Genomic DNA, 26,804 nt, shown 5'->3' with positions numbered 1-26,804 from the left:
CCAGGATAATACCCACCTTTCCAGCCAGAACCTATCCTTTAGCCATCAACTCTAAGGAGAAGCGCTTTACCATTGCCTGTCCTGGCTCTGTGCTCCCAGCATACTTGGTTATGATAAAGCCTCTTGCTACACACTGAATGTCTGTGTACCTCAGCTGAAATCTAATAGAGGCAAGAGTATTAAAGGGGAAACGCTGAGTCCAGCAAGATGGCTCAATAGGCGAATACCCTGACCTGAATCTCATCCTGGGGACCCACATACTGGAAGGAGAAAACCAACTCCTACAAGGTGTCCTGTGCCTGCAGCAAGAGCACAGATGCACGCATGTGCTCACATCCTAACACATCTTACAAATAAACGTAATAGAGTTATTTATAAAAAGAAATGAAGCATTGGATGGTAATTATGTCATGTGGGTGCAGACTTCGTAAACAGGATAAGAACCCTTCAAAAGAGACAGAGAACTTGTGTTCTCCATATGTGTAGAGAGGCCACACACACATGAACTAGTAGGGAAGCCCTCCCTCAGTAGGCACTACATTGGCCAGCACCTTGAGCCTAAGTTTTTAGCCTCTAGAACTGCAAACAAGGCACTTTTATTGGCTGCTAGCCAGCTACTTGACATTTCCATTCCAACAGTTTCAACAGAGTAAGGCGTCTTCCTGGGCTGGGATCGTCACCTCTCTCAGATGTTATATGTGGTTATCACCCCCACCCCCCCTGGCTGTCATCAGCTCCTTGGCTGCAGTCAGCACCTTCCTGGCTGTGGCCATGACTTTCTCACTGAGGTTTCCATCTTTCTGAATCAGTCTCCTTGGAGATCAAATTGCACAAATGTGGATTATCTAATAGTACGTTTTCACAATCACTGCATACTTGAAGGTGTCCCTGCCCTTCTGGAGCAAGTGGTATAGCAGGAAGGAACCATGGGATGATCCAGTTCATGAGTGCTAAGTAAGGACCGCATGTGCTGGCCATAGACACAAACCTCATGGGGCCAAATGATGAGCAAAGCAGGCTGCAGTGGGGAACATACCCACACACCATGGTCTAGATTTTAAGAGCAGCTGGTCAACTGGTACCTTTAGTCTGTAGAATGATGTGAGCTGCCAAGGAAGGCAGTGAGATCTCTACTAGTTGAATAAGCTTTGGGTGCAGAGGACAAGAGACATGCTCCTCCCAGAGATTGCCTTACCCCGCATCCCTGACTGATGCTTGTGAGTACTGATGTGCTGGGTGAAAGGTGTTTTGCCATGCCCAGGCACCAGACCCTGGATTAAAGAACACATTTTCTGAGGATCCCACTCTCTACCAGGCACTATACAGAAAGTAAAGACTGCAGAGTTTCAAGGATCATCTCAGGGCATATGTTAAGAACAGAAGGGAGAGCCAGGCACTGGCAGAGCAAAGGAGAACATTCTGACAAGGGTGGGGAGCAGGCAGTACCCATTAGAAGGGCACTGCCACTCTGAAATACAAGTTGAAGCTACACGTGTCCCTTTCTCCTGCAGCATGGAAGATGGCCACAGCACACTTGCCTCGAGTCCCTGCCTAGTAGGCCCTCCAGTGTAGTCACCTGCAGTCAAGGATCCTAGCAGGTTCTGGTTGCCAAGTAAACCACTGTCTTGGGTTCAGACCAAAGATCAGTTCTTCAGGAAAAAGACCTAGGTAGTTTACTGCTAACCTGGCAACAGACACAAGACTCAAGCACAGACCTAGCTACCCTTTCCTGTTACCCTCTCTCTTTCGTGCAGCTAGCACTGAAGAGCACACTGCAGGAAGACTAACGTCATCTCCCCCTGGACACACACTCAGCAATGGATACAAGAAGCTTCGTGGGCTGCATATCTTGAGAATCTCCTTTCTTCCTTGTGTCCTGTCCTTCCCTGCAGGATTTTATCCCAACCCTACTTTCTTGGCCACAGTTGGTGTTAAATAAACTGTGTGTCACTGGATTGTCATACCAAAATCAACCTTCCCTCATACGAACATGAAGACCTGAAGAATATTAACCTTTGGGGAGGCCCTTTATAATTCTCCCTCCTGAGTAGCGCTCTGAAATGCCCTGAAGCATATCTTGGGTGACCACCATCCCCGGGAAGGTCATGGGAATTGATCTGCCTTCTCTTTGCAGAACCAGGAACAACACTATCATAAGCATTATCAGGGAGGAGGCCTGCTACTTTAATATAACTCCGACTTGTGAGGAAAGGTAATTACTTGGTCCTGAAGAGAGTTGGGTATTCTTTTTATGGTATCCAGGTCAGTGATAGCCAATCTTGATGGTCACCTTGGCATCCCTGGGAACTGCCTCCCTCAGACTGGTCTGTGGACATATGAATGGGATGCTTTCTTGATTGCTACTGTATGTAGGAGGGTTCAGCTATCCCTGGGCAGACGACCTTGGGCTGCATAAAGGAGCTGAACAAACCAAGAGAAGCAAGCCAGTAAGCAACATTCCTCCTTAGTTTCTGCTATAGTTCCCGACTACAGGTTTTGCCTTGAGGTCTCTGAACATCTCCTCTCCACGTTGCTTATGGTCCTGGTATCTAACGCAGCAAAAGAAACCAAGCCGGAATAAGCTCTTTAAACAGAGTATGAAGTAGTTTCCTTGGGATCTAGAGCAGGGCTGAAAAAAATGGTTCTGTGGGTCTGAAACATTGTGTGTGTGTGTGTGTGTGTGTGTGTGTGTGTGTGTGTGTGTGATGGTGTACTTGCCACCTCAAAGCCCAACCCCACTGGAAATTTATTAATTGTTAAAATTTGATATAAGAGAGAAGAAGGCAACTAAGGAGAGAATGTTGAGACAGCTCCTTGGGGTGGGAGTGGGGTAATGACACACAGAGAATAGGGTTTGCTGGACTCGTTCACCTCTGAAATAGGAAAGTACATCACCATCCTAGCATCCACCGAAGTCCTCACCTTCTCTCCTTTGCTGAAGAAGATACAATAGCAAGATGCTTTTCTAGTAATCCAATTTTCAGTAATATATCTGAAGGAACCCGTGCATGGAGAATGCTAAAATCACATGCATGATGACACTTGTTGTAGCATGTTTCCTACCTTGCCACAGTCAAAAGCTGGGAGATTTCCAAATGCTTCAAAGCAGGGAGAAGGCTGGTAAACCACAGTGCATCCACTCACCAGCCCATGTGGCAGCACTGGAGACGGCAGGGGGAGGGCCGGATGCTAGGGAACCATCACTGAGAGACATGGGGCAAAGAGGGCTGTATTCTAATCACAGCCTTGCAGAATCTGTCAACAGGAGTTCAAGTACTGGAGGGATAGCAACCTATTGCTGTAGTTTGAGTGAATGTGGTCCCCAAATTCATAAGGTGGAATCCAAAGCCCAATTCCATAATATGGATGGGTGGGGATTTTTCCAGGGGGATGATTACGTAACATAAGTTCTGCCATTATCAGATGAATGAGCATCCTTATGAAAGGATTGGAGGAAACTAGGAAGGCTATTTGCCTTTCCACCTTCCTCATGATGACCCAGAAACAAGGCACCAGCAGTCCTCACTAGGCACCGATTGCTGGTGTCATGATTCTAGGCCATCAATCTTAAGAACTATGAAAAAATCAACTTCTATTGTTTGGAAATTACTCAACCTCTGGACTTTAGTAGATCTGTGAACAGCGGTGACAAGGCAGATGTGAAGACTGCTGACTCACCAGTACAGTGAGTCTATGGAGGGTTCATGAGATTTGGGGTTCTGTTGATAAAAGGATACTGAGCAGTGAATGGAAGTGCTTCTTTTAAAAAATTGTTTAAAGCAGAAGATGAAAAGTTTTCTTCTATTCTCTGAAGAAACTACCTCTAAGCCAATGAAAATGAAATTCCCCATGGAAAGAAGAGGGAAGAAAGCATGGTGAAGACTTTGGTTATCTGGACTGCCAGGCCTACTACTTTGCCTGGATTCCCACCATCACCACCTGTCCTCATGCTCAGGCTGACCACACAGCATGGGGGTAGACTCAGCTCATTTCCCTCCTCGTGGTCCAATGTCCCTGGCTATCCTCAGCCACCACGTACATCAATACTGCCAGCCAGCAATTCTACAACTCCTGATTCCTCCTTAACTGTTGTTTACCTGCACCATATGAAACAACAGCCACCCTGCAGCTCCTGAACATCTGGGGTGTGCCATATCATGTCTCAAAACAAAGATAAGATACACTTTCCTGGGAATCCTATACCTTTCCTACCTGAGAAAGGCAAGCCATTCCTCAACAAGAGCATGCCACACCCTAACGTAAATATACCTAACAGCTATATTTTGGTTCAGGTCAACTATCCTCCTCAAAAATGCCTCTCTTACACCCCAATCCCAAAAGTTCCTTTCCTAGGAGTTGTGGCTGAACTTACTAGCCTTCCTTCCACATAGGGAGGGAACACAGCTCACTTAGGACCTGTCTTCTTTCCCAGCACCTACCTGATACCTTTGCTCCCTCCCTTTTATTCTTGCTGGCCTCTTTGTTTGGACAGAGACAATCGGTCTTCATCCCTCTCTGTCTGCTAAAGTCTGTCAACAATCCAGATGTCAACTGGTCCCCAGTTATGGCCGAAGCTTCTGGCAGCCATGAGCAAGCAACTCATCTGTCCCCATCCCATTTGTCATCAAGCACAGGTATGCTAAATTTCATATTATAGACTTGTGGTAAGTGACAGGGCCATGGTCCCCATCATTCCAAGTTAAGGAGATGAAAACAAATGTATATTTAAACAAGTAACCAGGGGGTTATAAATACACACACTAGGAATGCCTCCAATGTTCTCTTGGCACAATTCTCTCTGCCTCAAAGTATGGGTGTTTGGATAGATTTCACCTGCTTCTCTGCCTTCCCCACCTCTTGCCCCTTCTCTCTGCCTGGAACATGTAGCTCAGTGCTCTAAAGGCATATGTTGCATGGGAGTGACCCACACTCTCATCGCTGTCCTCTTACAGCGTGATGAGTGTCTCTACTCTTTTTTTTTTTTTTTGGTTCCTTCTTATTGCTGCCTCTCATTTTATTGTTGGCTATAAATGTCTCTTTCAGTAGTAGGCTAAGCCAACTATCCTCTCTGAGGTAGAAATATTTCTACAGCCACCTAGAAGACTCCATCGAAGGAGAGGGCTGGCAATTCTGTCTTCTCATCCAGCCCCAAGAACCAGCGATCTACATGCCAATGGCTTCTGGTCCGAGTACTCAACTGGGACTGAGAAATGCTCCCTGGACAGTTTCCAACTCAGTGATTTTGGGCAGTAAGACTTCAGAGGTGACTCAGGGTGGCTGTAATGGTGACCCTGAGCTCTGCCATCTCCTGAGTGGTGGTCATCATAGCCACCTCATATATAAAGCACATACTGCTAGCTCTCCCCAGAGGGCCCCAGGGATGCACGTGGGATAGCAAGATCTCCGTCGCAGGGACTCTGAGCAGTCAGCTCACTTAGCATACACCTGAAGCTCACTGTGCCAACTAAACTGATACTTGTCTCACTGCTGGGTGTGAAGAGATGCCTTGGGACACCCATCGAGCAAGGCTATGTTAACCCACCAGGGCTCCTGAAGACAGAATGGTGGGCAGAGCCATAAAAATACCCCGAGAAAGTGGAGCAGCAGGCATGAGTCACCAACCTCACGTCCAACCACATTATCTCTGTTTTTGAAGAGCAAGACAGTAAGAGGAGTTCTTTAGCACATCCCACTTCTATGTCTGTGCTGACAGGTGTCTGGAAGCCGTGCGTATCTCAAGTTAAATGACAGTGACACAAGCCAGGCATGCTCATTCCATGGAACTGAAGGTCAGCCTGATAACTCTGATCTCAGAAACACCTCCGGCCTTTGTTCTGGGCAGCTGGCTCTGTCTGTCAGCCCACAAGACCTCCCTCTGAGGGACATTAACTAGACTTTGGTGAGTCCTTACTTGCCAATGTAATCCTGAGGTTATTTCTGCATATCATCTTTAGTCACATACTTTCCAGCACACTGTTGTAGACCGCTGTCTTCTGAGCATTACCAGCCACCATTGTCTTCAACAGGGCAGCTATGACTACTTGTCAGAGACCCTCAAGTTCCAGCCCATTGACCGTTGACCTCCCCTCATAGGAGGAAGGAGCAGGGCCATTGGACTGTTCTCTGAGAGCCCAGCCATTTCTTCCTGTGCCTCCCTGTCAGGTGAATGTTATTCGATTCTAACTGCATGTGGCCCTGTCTTGAAGGTACTGGGGTATACAGAAAGCAGAAGGTTAAGTGAAGCTGTTGGAGGACCCTGCCTACACAGCTATGAAGAAATTGTTATTCATTCTGGGCTGAAACTTCCTGTTGAAGCAGCTGCTTTAATATCACCTATATTCCTGTAAGTAACCCCTAACTCATACTCTGTACGGAAGCCTAATAAACTCTTTGCTTTAGCAAGTTGGATGCCAGTGAAAACAAATTCTGTCGTTGGTACTTTATCTGCGGGGAACAGACTTTTGTCTACCCAGGAAACATGCAATCCACATACTGGGTGTGAATGAGGCACAGGACTTCTGAGACAATGAACCGAGGTCAGGTGCTGCTGCCCCTTTGGCCTTCTTAGGGGTGTTGTAGCCAGCACACACAGGCTGACACAGCTCAGAGTTACTGAGACTCAGGAACAGTCTGAGAAAATCCTACTTGATCACCAATTCCTGCTACCTGGACTCAGATTCCTAACAAAGCCAATCATGGGTTCTGAGGCCTGGCTGTACAGAAGCATGGAACAACTTCTTGAACACTTCCACTAAGATTTCCACTTCACTGTGTCTGAGGTGGCTCACATATAGATATTTTATAAATCTTCCAGGTCACACATGCCATGATACAACTCACAGACCATGTGAAGCGTAAGAAGAAGAAAGACCAAAGTGTGGATGCTCCCATCCTACTTAGAAGGGGGAACAAAATAATCACAGGATGTAGAGGGAAGAAAGGACCTTGGAAGGAGAGAGGAGGGAGAGGGAAAGGGGGGGCAGGATCAGGTATGGGAAGAGACAGGAGAGAAGTACAGAGGGCCAGGAAATTGAACAGAAATATGTAGCAGTGGTGGATGGGGAACTGGGGGCAGCCACTAGAAAGGCCCAGATGCTAGGGAAGCAAAAGGTTTCCAGGACCCAACAGGGATGACGTTAGCCAAAATACCCAACAAAGGGGAGATAGACCCTGAGGAGACCATCTTCAGGAGATAGGCACAGCCTCCAGTTGAGGGATGGGGCCACATAACCATCTCAAAAGGAAATGCAGGGACAAAAACATAGAGCAGAGAGTGAAGAAAATGCCATCTAGAGACCACCCCACCTAGGGATCCATCCCATCTGCAGACACCAAACCCCAAACACTATTGCTAATGCCAAGAAATGTTTGCTGATGGGAGCCTGGTATAGCTATCCCCTGAGAGGCTTTGCCAGCACCTGAACAATACAGATGTGGATGCTTACAGCCAACCATCCAACTGAGTACAGGGACCCCAATGGAGGAGTTAGGGGAAGGACTGAAGGAGCTGAAGGGAGATTGCAACCCCATAGGAAGAACAACAATATCAACTAACTGGCTTCCCCCAACACACACACACACAGCAAAGCTCCCAAGGTCTAAACCACTAACCAAAGAGTATACATGGCTCCAGCTACATATATAGCAGAGGACTGCCATATCTGGCATCAATGGGAGGGGAGGACCTTGGTCCTGTGGAGGCTATATACCTCAGTTTAAGAGGATGCTAGAGAGGTGAGAAGGGAATGGGTGGATGGGTGGGGAAGCACTCTCATAGAGGCAAAGCAAGGGGGAGATGGGAGGAAGAACTTTTGAAGGGGAAACTGGGAAGGGGGACAACATTTGAAGTATAAATAAAATAACCAATAAAAAATTTCTAGGTCACTCTAGTGGACAACCAAGATTAAGCTAAAAATCTGAATATTGTGGTAAGAGGTAAGAGTGCTATATAGTACCACCGTGACTCAGTTTCTCCATTGATAAGAGAAGGTGATTACAGTCCCTACTGTCCTGGGCTTTTAAAAGCACTGAAGACATTAATGGAGGTCAATTGTGGAAGCACTCAGACCCATGAGAAGGCCTCCTGTTTTACCATGAGCACCCTCTCACCCTCAAGTCCACAGTCATTAACTTCCTTCAGCCAGTGACCCAGCTCAAACACACAGAAGCTTTAGGGACTAAAGACTTCAGTGACAAACATCTAGTTTTAAGCCCCATTTCAGCCATTTCCTAGCAGAGGAGGCCCCGTTTGGCTGCCCAGAGGGATCATACATAGTGCTTATCAGTTCATGCCCTGATGGTCTCTTTAAAAGTCATATCGAATCCCCACACTCTGGTCTTACCTGGCGCATTTCCTTATAGTTGTGGTGCTTAAAATCCAGGTCATCAGTGGTGGTCATCTCATTACGTCGGTGATAATAGTTATTAGGATCTAGGGAGAGAAAGATGGTTGGGAATTCACTCACAGTCAGTCATGACATCCCTGCCCAGAGCCTTGTGTGTGTGGTGACAGTAGAGACAGAGAGCTGAACTCCTAACATTTGGCTCCGAGGCAAGGGAGCCAAGTCACCAGGAAGCATGTGGGAGTTGGAGCTGTGTGGTGATTAAGAGTGTACAGTCACAAGGCCCGCGCCTAAATCTCTATTTAGTGCTGCGTGACCCTGGACGAGCCACTTGAACAGTGTGTGCCTTACTTTTTTCACCTATTTGTTGGCTTACAGTGAGCAGTAGAAGAGAGATATGTAGAAGAGATAGCCTGTGTGCCTAGTCCACTGTCAGTACTAAATAAATAGGAAGTTCAAAACCACACTGCTATACTAGGAGACATTAGGAAGCACAGGCTCCTTCTTAATCTCTTAGCTGGGATGCAGTTCTTGTCATTCTTCCTAATAGAAGCTCAACATGTGAGGATCCCCTCTTTCTGCCTCTCAGAATTCTCGTGCCCCCACCACCACCTAGTCACAGGAGCAGGCCAAACCTATCACAGCACCCAGTTGCCCTGACTGTGCCAGCAGAGGCAAAGCTCTTTGGCACAGAGGAATAGACAGTGATAAACGATGCTGATAAACTGCCCTCTTGCTGTGGTGGCCACCTGACCATGAAAGAACTGGTCCCAGTACAACCTTGGTGACCAGCAGGACACAGAGGCACAATGGCAACAGAAGCTCCTGGTCAGCCAACCTTGAAGCCAATCCTTCTATGACACTTAGAACCAGAAGCACCAGCTGTAGTTTCCATATGAAATGTCCTTATAGCCTCACATCCCTAGCTAGTGGCATATTTTAAGATGTAGTAGAATATTTAGTAGGGATGGCATAGATATAGAAACTAGGGGGTGCCTTTGAAGGTTACATGTGGTCCAGAGCCCCCTTCTCTCTCTCTCCCTCTCTCTCTCTCTCTCTCTCTCTCTCTCTCTCTCTCTCTCTCTCTCTCTCTCTCTCTCTCTCTCTCTCTCTCCTTCCTGCCTACTGTATGGTGAAGGGCATTCTCAACCACGTGTTTCCACAGCGGTGGTGTTCCATCTCACCATAGGCCCAGTCAATGGAGCCAAGAACAGTGTTCCAGAAACCTCTGGTGCTTGATCCAAAATTGATCTTCCCTCCTCATAAGTTGTTTATGACAAGTATTTTGTCATAGAGATGAAAGTCTTACTGACACAGCAGCCTCAGAGCTATGACAGAGTGTAATAACAGAGGTAATCCTGAGGACAGGGCCTCTGGCTCAGGGAGCACAGATTGCTCTCCCTGGCCCCTTTTCATTTAACCTGACTTTTCTTTTTAATTCCTATTTGTTGCGTATATTATTCCAAAAGAAAGACCATACAGAGGAAAGAGGGCAAGGAGGAGGAAGGATATGAACAAGACTGACAAGAAGGGACTCTGAGTCTGCCCTGATGTCCATGTCCTCATCTGAGGGAGGATGGCAGAGGTCCACAGCCCTTGGTCATTATGCTGACATTTCCCACTAGAGGATTCAGTCACCAAGTCTCAGTCAGAACAGAGTCACTGCCCTGACCCCACACAAAGAACACCCAGAGCTTCAGAAGGCTACAACAGCTTGGTCTCCACACAAGTGGCTCAAAGGCCCATTCCAAAAGTAGGGGCAATGGCAGAAATAGCCAAAGGACCCCTGTGATGTTAGGATCAGCAGAGAGCAATGTCCCCAGACTAGGAGCACTGGCCACCTAATAGACCTCAGCCCTGCCAAATCAGATTCCACACCATAACCAATCCCAGATGACTCTCTGCATGAGAAGCACCATGTCATGACTACATCACAGAGGCAGGAAGGAGGGATCAGCACCTGCTTCACACACCCACAGCAGCTAGTCCTTTGGTGCCCCTAATAAAAGGCTTTAGCCTTGGAAACTGAAGCCATGTATGACAAATTAGGAGTCACATGAGAATCAGATAGCATTACATCTTCATGAGAGAGCTAGCAATACTGTCAGAAACAAGTAACTGTCATGGAAGGCAGTAGCTTGCAGAAGGAAGATAGACATTTCTTCCAGGCAAGAAAGCCAAGGCCATCTGGGCTCTGCCAAGGCCCCATTTATTTCTCATGGGCTGCCCATGCCTTTGAAAAGAGGTTTCCAGGTCCATGGGTTCCAAAGCCAAGGTGAGAGGAAACAATTGTTTTTGGGTTTGCCCTTTAGTGACACTGAGTTCAACATGCTGTTTTCTAAGAGCTATTCAACACTCACCCTCTGCCTCAGGGGTGTCTTTCCAGAGGATTTGAAAGCCCCCTTTTTCTCAAACATCAGCTATGCCTTCAAGACTGTGAAAAGGAGTTAAAGAAAAAGTTCAGAGCTCTACGTACAAAAAATTTCTTGTTTAGGAAATTTCCTTTCCTTCCTTCCTTCCTTCCTTCCTTCCTTCCTTCCTTCCTTCCTTCCTTCCTCCCTCCCTCCCTCCCTCCCTCCCTCCCTCCCTCCCTCCCTCCCTCCCTCCCTGGAAACTAGACAATATATTGAAAGATCCAGGACAAGATGTAGAACTGTATCAATATACTAATATCTTTCACGATGCTGACTCTTCCATATTAAATAAATACTTCTTTCTCTCTCTCTCTCTCACTCTCTCTCGCTCTCTCCTCTCTCTCTCTGTTTTTTTTTTTGTTTTCTTTTTTTTTACTTAACAAAGTTTTATTGAGAACTTCTAAAGAGTTCATCTCTCAGTTTTAAAATTAAGAATTGAGCTCAGATTGGCTATCAGCCATCTGCTGCTCTCCCTGGCTTCCTTATGTTCCAAGAGTCCCTTTCTCCCACTGGCACCTATTTCATGTGGTTCAGAGGTGTCTTGCCTCATGTGCTCCCGTGCAAGCCTGTGACCCAGGCCCAGGCTGTGAACCCATTAGCAAGCTCAGCTAGTCACTAGCTTAGAGATGACCTTGGGACAAAAGTCACACTCTCAGTGCAGCCATCCCCACTGGGACCAAGATCTTCGAAAGGAGTGCCCCTCCCTTTGGCTGTCAGAACATTGCAACAATGGTCCTCAAGGAACTGAATTCTCTCCAAGAATCTCAAGCTAGGAAAGGGACAAGTTGGAAGCCCTGTGATGGCCAGAGGAGACACTCTCCTCCCAAGAGGAACACCCAGTTCAGAGCACCTCGCACCAGAGACTGGATTTTAGACAATGATGCACCATGACCATAAATGTTCAAAGTTATGTATAAGTCCTGCCCTCTATTTAAACCTTAACCTCAAGTCAGGACCCATAAAATGGGCTTGGGGATTCACTGCACCTCACTGTTTTTTTTTCCCAGGAGACCACACTAGATCTCCTCTCTCTGCATTGTACTGTGCCTTGTCTCTTTAACAGGAGCAATGAGCATGGGTTTCTAAGTCTAGCTCATAAGGGCTATCAGGGCCCAGGTTCTGGCCCTAATTACTCTAATGACATCAGAGCTTGTAGGAATGTCTCTTTCTTCTGGGGTCACATAGATGGCAAGAACTGGAGTGCCAGTGACAACCTGTTAGTCTGCAAGAGGCTCCAAGACTTTCCTGACCACAGCAAGAAGTCCCCGAGATATTAGCTGCACCCCTGCCTAAAGCCCATCACACCCACCCCTGCAATTTTCATTTGTCAGCCAAGTTTTTCTTCTTAAGTGAAGTAGGACTTAAGTGAGTAGGACTTCCGGCATTTGAAGCAGAAGTCCTGACTGGCTGATTCCATCTCTGTGCCTTTATTGCCACAGATGCAGTTCTGGCAAGCCAGCTTCCTGCCTCGTTCCACGTGGTTAATTTTCAAGATCCTTTGTACTAAAACCCAGTGATTCCTGGGGGGACTCCTTACCTACAGGGAGAGAAAACTCCAGGCACGGCACCTAAAATCCTTCATCCAGCCTACTCACTTCATTAACTTAGTCCAACCTTCTGTTCTCGACATACCAGCCTACTAATTCTGCTGCCTGAGTCACCGTGTCTGTTGTGTGGTCTCACAGGGATACTAGGCAAGAAGGAAGAGAAGGGGAGGACTCTGTAGACATCTGATACCCTGGCACTGCTGGGGATATGTGAAGGTCAGTATTCACATACCTCTGGGGCAATGCGTATTATCTGTAGTCATTTTTTAAAAGATTTAATTAATTATTTATTTATTTATTTATTTAATGCATATGAGTACACATGGCTGTCTTCACACACACCAGAAGAGGTCATTGGATTCCATTACAGATGGTTGTGAGTCACCATGTGGTTGCAGGGAATTGACTCACGACCTCTGGAAGAGCAGTCCGTACTCTCAACAGCTGAGCATCTCTCCAGTTATCAGTGGTCATTTACTCCTTGGTACACAATGCCCTTTACTCATGGCATGGTCAGAGGTCATTGACCCTTTTATACAAGTGGTTACCAGGTACCTCTCATGGTGGATTCCATTGAGACAAGACCCTTCCTTCTCTAAAGAGAACATTTTGTTTTATGTCCTAAGAAAGAGACAAATTGAAGCCAAAATGGGGGAAAAAAAAAAGGACTCTCCAGGGGATGAGATAAAAAGTGAGAAGAGTCATCTCCCCCTTAATGAGATGCAGACCCCAATGCCCAGATTTAAAATGCTGTAATAAAGATCTCTAAGTAGCTTGCTATTCCTGTTCATGAACTAGTCTTCCATAATTTGATTTAAATGAGCCAGCACTAGCCCTAGGGAGTAAGAAAGAGGAACAGGCTACCTATAACTACTCCTAAAGTTAAAGGCAACCAACCACAGGGGCTTTAAACAAAGCTAACATGTAAGCTAGCAACAGGAAGTAGCTTGCACTTGCTGTGGGTGACAGTAGTTAGTTATCATTCCTTCCAGAATTCTAAGATACAGAACAAGTCTTAGTTGATGGGCAGACATGATGAAGCCAAATAATATGAAAGTTGAATATTTCCTCTCCTTAGGGTCACTGAGGCTTGCCTGCTACCAACCTCACTCCAGGACCAGAACTAGATGAGCACACACAGCATTCTCCTCTGGAGGACTCTGAAGTCGAACACATACACACACATCCACCTTGATAGGCTTCAAAGGGTGGAGCATTGCTGTCACACCCAAGGCTTACAGATCCTGAGACAAGAACCATTTTACACTACCTTCAGTAAAAGCTACAAAGAACAAAGGTCCTACGTGCATAGCTTCCCCCCCCCCCTTCCTAGAGTGCTATCTTACCTCTCCAAGGTGTAGCGTTCACCTGTGTTCTATTAAGAGTGACTTCCTATTCCCCTCCTTCCCCAACACCTTGAGTATGATGTCAAGGTGTTCTTCTTTCTAGAGCTAACAAATTGTCCCCAAGGGCACTTCTGTGTCCATTCTTAAACTCTTTTTGTTTTACTTTGTTTTGTCAATTTAAAACAAAGTCTCTCTCTAACTTAGGCTGCCCTAGAATTTACCACACAGGCCAGGCCCACCTCAGTCTCTGGAGCACTGGGATCCTGGGCAGGCGCTACCATATCCAGCTTCTGAATTTTTTTGATATCAATGAAAAAAAACAACCACCTGCAAAAAAGACTCTGTGCCACCAGTCACATGCTATACAGCAAGTGGAGAGCCAGTGCTGGTTTTCCTAGAACTGTTCTGTCTGGTTTCAAGCAGATCAAGATAGTTGGTCACATGATTTAATGAATCAAGTGCAGGAAGCAGATCTCCTTTCCTATGACATAAATGATAAATATCTTCCTCAACAAAATCAGGGTTGGGGAGGCAGAAATCCGGCCTACATAGGGCCACAAGCCTCTTCCGGTCAGAAAAGCACCGGGGTAGCTAGGGCGCAGGGTCGGCTGACACTCGCCAGCTACCCACAACACCCGCCACAGGATCTTAAGACTTCTGGTGAGTGGAACACAGCTTCTGCTCCAATCCAATTGCGCGCGGGACCTGAGACTGCATTAGTTAGGGAAGCAGAAACCGGCCTGAGTAGGGCCACAGGCCTCATCCGGCCGGACCAGCACCGGAGTAGCTAAAGCGCAGGGTCGGCTGACACCCGCCAGCTACCCACGACCCCTGCCACAGGATTTTGAGACTGCTGGTGAGTGGAATACAGCTTCTGCTCCAATCTTTAAACAGTGACAACGACAACAACTAACCCCAGAGATTACCAGATGGCGAAAGGTAAACGTAATAATCTTACTAACAGAAACCAAGACCACTCACCATCATCAGAACCCAGCACTCCCACTTCGCCCAGTCCAGGGCACCCCAACACACCGGAAAAGCTAGACACGGATCTAAAAGCATATCTCCTGATGATGGTAGAGGACTTCAAGAAGGACTTTAATAACACACTTAAAGAAATACAGGAGAACACTGCTAAACAGATGGAAGACATTAAAGAGGAAGCACAAGAATCCCTTAAAGAATTGCAGGAGAACACTGCTAAAGAGTTACAAATCCTTAAAGAAAAACAGGATAACATAATCAAACAGGTAGAAGTCCTTAATGAAAAACAGGAAAACACATCCAAACAGATGATGGAAATGAACAAAACCATACTAGACCTAAAAAGGGAAGTAGACACAATAAAGAAAACCCAAAATGAGGCAACACTGGAGATAGAAACCCTAGGAAAGAAATCTGGAACCATAGATACGAGCATCAGCAACAGAATACAAGAGATGGAAGAGAGAATCTCAGGTGCAGAAGATTCCATAGAGAACATCAGCACAACAATCAAGGAAAATGTAAAATGCAAAAAGATCCTAACTCAAAACATCCAAGAAATACAGGACACAATGAGAAGACCAAACCTACGGATAATAGGAGTGGATGAGAATGAAGATTTTCAACTCAAAGGACCAGCAAACATCTTCAACAAAATTATAGAAGAAAACTTCCCAAATCTAAAGAAAGAGATGCCCATGAACATACAAGAAGCCTACAGAACTCCAAATAGACTGGACCAGAAAAGAAATACCTCCCGACACATAATAATCAGAACAACAAATGCTCTAAATAAAGACAGAATACTAAAAGCAGTAGGAGAAAAAGGCCAAGTAACATATAAAGGCAAGCCTATCAGAATTGCACCAGATTTTTCACCAGAGACTATGAAAGCCAGAAGATCCTGGACGGATGTTATACAGACACTAAAAGAACACAAATTCCAGCCCAGGCTACTATACCCAGCCAAACTCTCAATTAACATAGATGGAGAAACCAAAGTATTCCACGACAAAACCAAATTCACACATTATCTCTCCACGAATCCAGCCCTTCAAAGGATAATAACAGAAAAAAACCAATACAAGGACAGGAACCACGCCCTAGAAACAACAAAAAGGTAATCCCTCAACAAACCTAAAAGAAGACAGCCACAAGAACAGAATGCCAACTTTAACAACAAAAATAACAGGAAACAACAATTACTTTTCCTTAATATCTCTTAATATCAATGGACTCAACTCCCCGATAAAAAGACATAGACTAACAAACTGGCTACACAAACAAGACCCAACATTTTGCTGCTTAGAGGAAACTCATCTCAGAGAAAAAGATAGACACTACCTCAGAATGAAAGGCTGGAAAACAATTTTCCAAGCAAATGGTATGAAAAAACAAGCTGGAGTAGCCATTCTAATATCTGATAAGATTGACTTCCAACCCAAAGTCATTAAAAAACACAGGGAGGGACACTTCATACTCATCGAAGGTAAAATCCTCCAAGAGGAACTATCAATCCTGAATATCTATGCTCCAAATACAAAGGCAGCCACATTCATTAAAGAAACTTTAGTAAATCTCAAAGCACACATTGCACCTCATACAATAATAGTGGGAGACTTCAACATACCACTTTCACCAATGGACAGATCGTGGAAACAGAAACTAAACAGGGACACAGTGAAACTAACAGAAGTTATGAATCAAATGGATCTGGCAGATATCTACAGAACATTCTATCCTAAAACAAAAGGATATACCTTCTTTTCAGCACCTCAAGGTACCTTCTCCAAAATTGACCACATAATTGGTCACAAAACAGGCCTCAACAGATACAAAAATATTGAAATTGTCCCATGCATCCTATCAGATCACCATGGACTAAGGCTGATCTTCAATAACAAAATAAATAATAGAAAGCCAACCTTCACGTGGAAACTGAACAACACTCTTCTCAATGATACCTTGGTCAAGGAAGGAATAAAGAAAGAAATTAAAGACTTTTTAGAGTTCAATGAAAATGAAGCCACAACATACCCAAACTTATGGGACGCAATGAAAGCATTTCTAAGAGGAAAACTCATAGCTCTGAGTGCCTCCAAAAGGAAACTAGAGAGAGCACACATTAGCAGCTTGACAACATACCTAAAAGCACTAGAACAAAAGGAAGCAAATTCACCCAAGAGGAGTAGACGGCAGGAAATAATCAAACTCAGGGGCGAAATCAACCAAGTGGAAACAAGAAGAACTATTCAAAGAATCAACCAATCAAGGAGCTGGTTCTTTGAGAAAATCAACAAGATAGAGAAACCCTTAGCCAGACTCACTAGAGGGCACAGGGAAAGCATCCTAATTAACAAAATCAGAAATGAAAAAGGAGACATAACAACAGATCCTGAAGACATCCAAAACACCATCAGATCCTTCTACCAAAGGCTATACTCAACAAAACTGGAGAACCTGGATGAAATGGAGAAGTTCCTAGACAGATACCAGGTACCAAAGTTGAATCAAGATCAGGTTAATGATCTAAACAGCCCTATATCCCCCAAAGGAATAGAAGCAGTCATTAATAGTCTCCCAACTAAAAAAAGCCCAGGACCAGATGGGTTTAGTGCAGAGTTCTATCAGACCTTCAAAGAAGATCTAATCCCAGTTCTTCACAAACTAGTCCACAAAATAGAAACAGAAGGTACTCTACCCAACTCATTCTATGAAGCCACAATTACTTTGATACCTAAACCACAAAAAGACCCAACAAAGATAGAAAACTTCAGACCAATATCCCTTATGAATATTGATGCAAAAATCCTCAATAAAGTTCTTGCTAACCGAATCCAAGAACACATCAAAACAATCATTCATCCTGACCAAGTAGGTTTCATCCCAGGGATGCAGGAATGGTTCAATAAACGGAAATCCATCAACGTAATCCAGTATATAAACAAACTCAAAGACAAAAACCACATGGTCATCTCGTTAGATGCGGAAAAAGCATTTGACAAGATCCAACACCCATTCATGATAAAAGTCTTGGAAAGATCAGGAATTCAAGGCCCATACCTAAACATGATAAAAGCAATCTACAGCAAACCAGTAGCCAACATCAAAGTAAATGGTCAGAAGCTTGAAGCAATCCCTCTAAAATCAGGGACTAGACAAGGCTGTCCACTTTCTCCATACCTATTCAACATTGTACTTGAAGTCCTAGCCAGAGCAATTCGACAACAAAAGGAGATCAAAGGGATACAAATTGGAAAAGATGAAGTCAAAATATCACTCTTTGCAGATGATATGATAGTATATATAAGTGACCCTAAAAATTCCACCAGAGAACTCCTAAGCCTGATAAACAGCTTCGGTGAAGTAGCTGGATATAAAATTAACTCAAACAAATCAATGGCCTTTCTCTACACAAAGAATAAACAGGCTGAGAAAGAAATTAGGGAAACAACACCCTTCTCAATAGTCACAAATAATATAAAATATCTTGGCGTGACTCTAACTAAGGAAGTGAAAGATCTGTATAATAAAAACTTCAAGTCTCTGAAGAAAGAAATTATAGAAGATCTCAGAAGATGGAAAGATCTCCCATGCTCATGGATTGGCAGGATCAACATTGTAAAAATGGCTATCTTGCCAAAAGCAATCTACAGATTCAATGCAATCCCCATCAAAATTCCAACTCAATTCTTCAACGAATGAGAACGTGCAATCTGCAAATTCATCTGGAATAACAAAAAACCTAGGATAGCAAAAACTCTTCTCAAGGATAAAAGAACCTCTGGTGTAATCACCATGCCGGACCTAAAGCTTTACTACAGAGCAATTGTGATAAAAACTGCATGGTACTGGTGTAGTGACAGACAAATAGACCAATGGAATAGAATTGAAGACCCAGAAATGAACCCACACACCTACGGTCACTTGATCTTCGTTCGACAAGGGAGCTAAAAACATCCAGTGGAAGAAAGACAGCATTTTCAACAAATGGTGCTGGCACAACTGGTTGTTAACATGTAGAAGAATGCGAATCGATCCATTCCTATCTCCTTGTACTAAGGTCAAGTCTAAGTGGATCAAGGAACTACACATAAAACCAGAGACACTGAAACTTATAGAGGAGAAAGTGGGGAAAAGCCTTGAAGATATGGACACAGGGGAAAAATTCCTGAATAGAACAGTAATGGCTTGTGCTGTAAGATCGAGAATTGACAAGTGGGACCTCATGAAACTGCAAAGCTTCTGCAAGGCAAAAGACACCATCAATAAGACAAAAAAACCACCAACAGATTGGGAAAGGATCTTCACCTACCCTAAATCAGATAAGGGACTAATATCCAATATATATAAAGAACTCAAGAAGGTGGACTCCAGAAAGTCAAATAACCCCATTAAAAAATGGGGCTCAGAACTGAACAAAGAATTCTCACCTGAGGAATACCGAATGGCAGAGAAGCACCTGAAAAAATGTTCAACATCCTTAATCATCAGGGAAATGCAAATCAAAACAACCCTGAGATTCCACCTCACACCAGTCAGAATGGCTAAGATCAAAAATTCAGGTGACAGCAGATGCTGGCGAGGATGTGGAGAAAGAGGAACACTCCTCCATTGTTGGTGGGATTGCAAGCTTGTACAACCACTCTGGAAATCAGTCTGGCGGTTCCTCAGAAAATTGGACATAGTACTACCGGAGGATCCAGCAATACCTCTCCTGGGCATATATCCAGAAGATGTCCCAACCGGTAAAAAGGACACATGCTCCACTATGTTCATAGCAGCCTTATTTATAATAGCCAGAAGCTGGAAAGAACCCAGATGTCCCTCAACAGAGGAATGGATACAGAAATTATGGTACATTTACACAATGGAGTACTACTCAGCTATTAAAAAGAATGAATTTATGAAATTCCTAGCCAAATGGATGGACCTGGAGGTCATCATCTTGAGTGAAGTAACACAATCACAAAAGAACTCACACAATATGTATTCACTGATAAGTGGATATTAGCCCAAAACTTAGGATACCCAAGATATAAGATACAATTTGCTAAACGCATGAAACTCAAGAAGAATGAAGACCAAAGTGTGGACACTGTGCCCCTTCTTAGAATTGGGAACAAAACACCCAGGGAAGAAGTTACAGAGACAAAGTTCGTAGCTGTGATGAAAGGATGGACCATTTAGAGACTGCCATATCCAGGGATCCATCCCATAAGCAGCTTCTAAACGCTGACACCATTGCATACACTAGCAAGATTTTGCTGAAAGGACCCAAATATAGCTGTCTCTTGTGAGACGATGCCGGGGCCTAGCAAACACAGGAGTGGATGTTCACAGTCAGCTATTGGATGTATCACAGGGCTCCCAATGGAGAAGCTAGAGAAAGTACCCAAGGAGCTAAAGGGATCTGCAACCCTATTGTTGGAACAACATGATGTACTAACCAGAACCCCGGAGCTCTTGTCTCTAGCTGCATATGTATCGAAAGATGGCCTAGTCGGCCATCAATGGAAAGAGAGGCCCATTGGACTTGCAAACTTTATATGCCCCAATATAGGGGAATGCCAGGGCCAAAAGAATGGGAATGGGTGGGTAGGGAAGTGGGGGGCGCTATGGGGGACTTTTGGGATAGCATTGGAAATGTAATTGAGGAAAATATGTAATAAAAATATTAAAAATTTTTAAAAAAATCAAAAAAATTTAATATACTAAAATATTCTTTTTAATGGCTCAAATCTTGGGACCAGTGTAATACCAGAAGCCACCAAAATTACATAGATAGCTATTGTTAAGACATTAAAATGCAGAAGACTGTGCCTACTGGGGTATGTACAACCCTCCTTTTCATACATATCTATTTTCTTTCTATCTATCTATCTATCTATCTATCTATCTATCTATCTATCTATCTATCAATGCCTGTGTATAGATTTATATTTAAAAACTTTTTAAAGATAAATTTGCCTTTTAAAAATGAGCCTATGTATTTGTCAGGTAGAAACCAGAACCCTGCTATGTCCATACCTAAAACTACCCAGAGTTCACAGTTCATCCATCTCTGTGTTTCAAATGGTCACCAAAAATAGCCTAACAGAAATAATTACTTCATGGTACTCACACAAGGTGCCCTGTATCTTTTCCTAATGACACCTGAATTCTTGCCCACAGAGGGAAGCCATGGCCCCACCTTTTACAGAAAAAAGTGGGGGAGTGCTAAGCAAGGGCCCTGGATGGGAGGAAAGAAGACAGAGCCTCCTTAGAGATGCTGGCCAAGATTTGTTAGACATAGCTCCTCCCCTTCCTAGAATGCTATCTTAGCTCTCCAAGGTATAGCATTCATATCCTAAGCACCATGAGCCCAGAAGTCTCTGGATAGCAGCAGGCTAGATGTAGGGCTGTAGCAGGAACCAGCTTTGAAAGGAGACTCTCATCCCAAAGACTCTGGTGAGCTCTCCTTTTCAACCTCAGAAATATGCACAGCCTCTGTCCTTGCAATTCCAAGTTCAAGCAACAACTGTAGCCACAGGGAAGGATGCACACACACACACACACACACACACACACAATTGACAGAGAAATAAGAAAAGTAATTGCAAGATCATTTATAGAATCAAAATACTCTAAACTACTGAAATTCCAACTATTACAGGCTGGTTAAAGGTTAAGATTTTGTCCACAGACCAGGAGAGAAAGTACCCACAGATGCCCTTTCCTGGTTTCTTTCTGTCAATGTAACCAAAAGCAATTTAGGGGATCAAAGGAATTTTTTCCAGCTTACAGATCAGAGTTCATTGTTGAGGAAATTCAGGGCAGAAATTTAAAGGCAGGGCTTGATATTCTATGCAATATTATCTCTGACCAGGAACCCACTGAGAGCTAAGGAAATACAGCAGGGACAATGGAAGATGCAGCATGTTTCCTCACTCTTTGGAGGAAGAGAGTGCTTAGTTAGCTTTCTTCTGCAGCTTAGGGAATGATGCTGCCCACAGTGGGCAGGGCCCTCCTACATTAGTTAACCATCAAGAAAACAGGCCAACTTCACCTGGGTAACCTCAAAGTGAACACTCTTTTCTGGTGGCTCTGATTGGCTGTCAAAGATAACCAGGACCAATAATTTTGTGACATGAAAAGAAAATTGCAAGCTAGTAAGTACAAACACGTGTAAATCACAAGTGTGTGTGTGTCTGCTATGAGAGTCATTATGTGGACAGACAGAGTTGACTTTCTCAGCCATGGTGGGTACATGATCTAAAAACCTACATTTGGCAAAGCCAGCTTATGCATATTACAGGACTGCAAGAGAAAACAGTCATGTGACATTAAACATGCTTTGAAAACACAGCAAAGGAAGCTCGTGGCAGAGCTGGGGTGACTACTGAGACAGCAGCAGAGCTGGTGGTGGACTTGTCCTTAGCAGTGCTGAGCAGGACTGGGGACCCACAGCCCATGATGCTCCAGCTTATTCTACGAGGCTGAGAGTGAGTAGACTCAGGAGAAATCTGGGTGAGGTGAACCATACTTCTGGTCCTGTTCCTGATAACCTGGCTGGGGGAAGACAAGAATGTGACATTCCTGCAGGCTCTGACAGATGCTAAGGGGTAGTAGGTTTGGGGCCAGCTGCTTTCCTAGAGCTGTCTGGTGAGGAGGAAGAAGCCCTTCTCATGGGTCTACAGTGACATAAGCCAATACCTTCTGAAAAGCCAGCCTATCGAACCTTTCGGAAGCAGACACTGACAGCATTAGAAGGTGCATGGGAATTCCCACTTGTAAGCAGAAGTTAGACCCAAATGCCATCACGTGAATATCAGGCCATAAGAATAGAAGGAGCTAGCAAGCATTCCGTGAGGACAGGCATCCAAGGGAAGCTCCCCAGACAGCCTCTGCAAATGTTCACGGTCAAGTTTCTTCCACCTCCTGCCCTACCTCTGCACTCAATGCAGTAAGCATGCTGAGAACAGCTACATGTCTGGAGGGCAAACATATTCTATAGCACTGTGAACTGAACATTTTGCATATGCTTCCCCACTAAGTTACATCCCTAGCTGACAGCGAGATGCTTTTTTTTTCTTCTCACTTCTGAGCGACAGCCCCGAGTGATTCGTCAACCTTGACATACATAAACATCATCTTAAAATTACAACAGGCAAAACCACACTTGGCACGACAGACACTCAGTGCCACCAACATTCATGTTTCCAAATTGGGATTATGAAAAGTTGTTCCTTTTCTTTTTTGAATAACCTGTAGGTTAACAGTGGATACGGGAAAAACGGTGGTGGCTCAGCTTATTTTGACTTAGCTTTGGGAGGCAGCTGTCTCTCATTAGGAAACAGCTTTGCAGGAAGTGCAGAGGGCAAACTCACCCGGCAGTGGGCAGCCCAAGATCTCCATCCTCATGCAGATGCTCCCGTTATCAAACCAGGACCGAGGGTTTATGCGAATGTAGCGGGCCACCATGGGGACTGGCAGCTCATTGAGCACAGGAATCTCCTTCTCACTGTTTCCTTCAAATATCTATTGATGCTCAAGGGGAAAGAGAAGGCTTTTTAAGATCTTCATTCTCAAAGGCAAGACAGCCAGCAATTCACTCATTCCTTGGGGTCCTATCAAGCAGTACTTATGCATGCTGGGAATGAAGGTAAAAGGAAGACATTACCCCTGTACTCTGCTCCAGGAAGCCCTGTATCTCTCAGCCTATCATGACGGCAAAAAAAAAAAAAAAAATGCTCTAGATCTCAGGCTATTACAAGGATGTAGACCAGCAGTGAGTTTCATAGGTAGAAGAGCAGCTAGCTCTCTTTTGCTAGTGCAAACAGGACTGTCGATGTAAGAATCAGCCAGAAGGTAGAAGGAGGGGGCTGCAGTCAGTGGATAAGATGCTGGACGCTACACTGGAAATAGGACTTGAGAATCTGAAGTTGAGAGTAGCAAAAGCCACACGCTGAAGCTAATCGTACAAGGTGGCTAGAAAAGCTGGGGCTCTCGTGAATTACAGCTGCAAGGGTCCCCAGCTGCAGTGTGCTAACTTGAAAACCAGACCAGAGACTACATCTCCAAAGTACTTCCGTTGAAATATGTGGTGGTTTGAGTAGGAATGGGTCCCATAACTCATGTGTGTCAATGCTTGCTTCATAGGGAGTGTTATTATTAAGAGGTGTGGCCTTGGAGGAAGTGTGTCACTGTGGGGGTGGGCTTTGAGGTCTCAGAAGCTTAAGTCACCTCTCTGCTGCTGCCCGAGGATCAAGATGTAGAACTCTCAGCTCCTCCAGCACCATGTCTGCCTGCACAACTCCATGGTTCCCCACCATGACCAAACCTAAACTGTAAGCCAGCCCCAAATAAATATTTTCCTTTATAAGAGTCGTCATGGTCATGGTGTCTCTTCACAGCAATAAAACCCTAACTAAGACAGAGTGAATATAGAATTCTGCATCTTGCAGATGCATTAACCCAAGCTGTGGGCCGTTTAAGGTCCCAACTTCAGCATATGAAAAGGAGGTCATTATCCATCAGACCCTCCTGGTTGGTTTGAGTTTACACAGAATTAGTAAACCTCCCCAGGGAAGGACAAAGTCCCATGGCCAGGTACCAATGGCATGGGTAGAGAGGGAAGAGGGGACTCACCATGTCGCCAGATCCATTCTTCACAGTAACCCATGTGTGGCTGTCATTGCTCACCATGACTTTATAGGATGTCACCCAGTCACTCCTGTGGGGGGAAAAACATCACGGGGGTTACATGCTTTAAAATGCTCACCCTTTCCACTCGATGTGTGGATGTAAGGATGGGTGTGTTTTCTCCAGGAAAATCAAGTCCTGATTCCCAGGGAGGTCCTGGAGGACAATATAGACTCCTTTGTGTCATTGCTCTTGGCTGCTCATTACAACTAGATAATAAGATACTAGTGTGGCGCTACCACACACTTTAATTGTAAAACATAGAGAAACCAATCTTGAACCTACTGGAAAAGTTCTTCTATGCTGGTTAGTTTTCATCGTGCCAGAAGATGCTATTCATGCCACTGAAAGAGAAAGACAGCAGTAGTCTTATCCAGCACTGGACCATACATGCTAACTTGTCAGGCAAAACGGACCTTCCAGTGTGGTAGTGGCAAGACTGTTTATGTGGCTAACCACTGCTTTCTGTTACATCTGAGACCTCCTCTAGAGGACAGCACCCATGCCTTGCACTATAAACCAGGTCATAAGCCCATGGTTGGGGAGGGACCCACTATTGTTGTTTGCCATGCTGTCAAACAGCTTCCTACATATTTACACTTTGTCCCATTAGTTTCTGATGCTCTCAACCATGGTCAGAGAAGTTTCTTTTTTGCAATAGGTAAAGGGTAATATGGACTCATTCTTGGTCAGAGTGCTAAGAATCAGTCATTCCAAGTACTGCACCCTGGAACACCCAGGAACACCAAATAAGACAGCAGAAAGCAAGGCCTGTTGGGAAGCCCCTGAACAATAGCTCACATCTGCCGATAAAATTACCCTCACCCCAAACAGCACTCTGCTCTATATTTCAATCATTTCCGACAGCAACCGCCTTTTGCCTATTGACTGCTTCCCAAGCTGATAATGCCTACCCAAGCCAGCAAGGCAGGCTATGGAGGCAGAGCTCTGTCCTAGTGAGACAAAAGGAATGAATTTAGGAAACTCTCAGTCAAAGAACACCAACAAGATGGAGGCAGAAAGAAAATTTAGTTCTCCAGAGAAGAGAGGCTAGGCCTACCGTCTGCTCCTATAACCCTAGCGCCTCAAGAGGCAGGAAGTGGAAGAATCGAATGTTTCCGGCCAGCCTGGGCACGTTAGTGAGACCCTGTCCTAAAATAAAAAATGTCCAATGCCCTGGGATTGTGTGTGGTTTGGTGGTAAAGCACTTACCCAGCAAGCACATTCTTGTTGGCAGAAGGCACTACAACATGGTGGTCTAGCAGAGCCCCTGTCGTTCATCAGGAAACCAAACAACATCAGTCACTCCTGATAACCATACACACACCCCATCCACAACCACCAACCCTCCCCCCCAACTCACACACACACACACACACACACACACACACACACACACACATACACATTTTCCTCTGGGATCTAAATTCCCCTCTCCCAGCCTATCCTGGGAAGAGATGCTAACTTAGCTAAAGTCACATGGCCGGGCTACCTTCTGCTTATCTGCTATTTTAAATATCAAGAATTCTTACAGCTATCCATTACATGTCACTCTTATTTCAATTTACTTGCTGACTAATTAAATTTGCACACAGAGCAGTATAAAGACTAAAGCCATATGGACTGTAGCACATGCTCCCAGACCTTTCAGCTACTCTAATAGAAGTATCCTAATCTCTGAGGGTGCACAGCTAAACTACACACGATCCTTTCATTCAAGGGTTTTGAAGGTTAACAAGGAAGGCAGAGAGGTGAACAGAATGTCCAAGAGTGTGATAGAGTATGCTACGAGCAGGGAATAGAGGGAAGAAAGAAGATGCCTTCTGGATCAGCCAAATGGAGGATGCATGGCAGGTGAGTGAGAAAGCATAGTCCACACCTGACATAAAGCGATGCACATTTTTTTTTCCTTTGTGCCAGGCACATCCATTATAAGTCAGCCTTATGGAAGACTGAAGCTGCAAAGTCCTGCTTTCCTGATCTCCTAATTTTCAGGGATGGCTTGATAAGCACACCGCTTTTGTGGTTTATTTCTGCTTCCTTCAGAGGGATTATTCCACATCACCAAACAACCTTGACATGCGAGCTTGACTCAAAGCTATGCTGTCCAAGCAAAGAAGAGCTGGGGTCAGAGATCTCTAGACCATAGGAAAAGGCAGAGGCTGGGCTGACCCTCCTGGGCTCTGGCAGCTCCTTCATTTGTAAATATAAAATAACACAAAATAACCTGGAAGACACTAACTCACTTTCCGCCAACACAGCCTTCTTTCTGGTCAGGTTTTCAAAAGGAGGGAGTTTCCACAGAGGAGGAGTTGAAACACATTGTAACATTCTACTGCAGAGTCCTCCCCACAAGTTAGTTGGATTCTGGTCACCATAAGATAAACAAAGGTTTTATGTTATCAGTGAGTTTGCAAATAAGTAAATAAGAGAAAGCTGCAGGAATCTGGGGGGTGAGGGTGGGGGAATAAGAGATGAAAGAAA

The 26,804-nt window shown here is 44.7% G+C and overlaps 1 protein-coding gene across 1 annotated transcript in view; it reads right to left on the bottom strand.

The window, feature by feature from the left end:
- Cpxm2 (carboxypeptidase X, M14 family member 2) overlaps window positions 1–26,804 on the bottom strand; it is a 116,471-nt gene that overhangs the window by 19,134 nt on the left and 70,533 nt on the right. The window contains exons 5-7 of the mRNA XM_021166950.2: window positions 24,267–24,351; window positions 23,006–23,156; window positions 8,343–8,431 (exon numbers count right to left, since the gene is read on the bottom strand). Of these exons, the coding sequence (XP_021022609.1) occupies window positions 8,343–8,431; window positions 23,006–23,156; window positions 24,267–24,351 (325 nt within the window). The remainder of the gene's footprint in view (window positions 1–8,342; window positions 8,432–23,005; window positions 23,157–24,266; window positions 24,352–26,804) is intronic.

The sequence above is a fragment of the Mus caroli genome, unplaced genomic scaffold, assembly GCF_978045245.1.
Source record: "Mus caroli unplaced genomic scaffold, Mus_caroli_1 scaffold_8, whole genome shotgun sequence".
In the NCBI taxonomy this organism is placed as follows: Eukaryota; Metazoa; Chordata; class Mammalia; order Rodentia; family Muridae; genus Mus; species Mus caroli.
The sequence above is the reverse complement of the archived record's forward strand: the minus strand, read 5'-3'. Positions and strand labels throughout refer to the sequence as shown.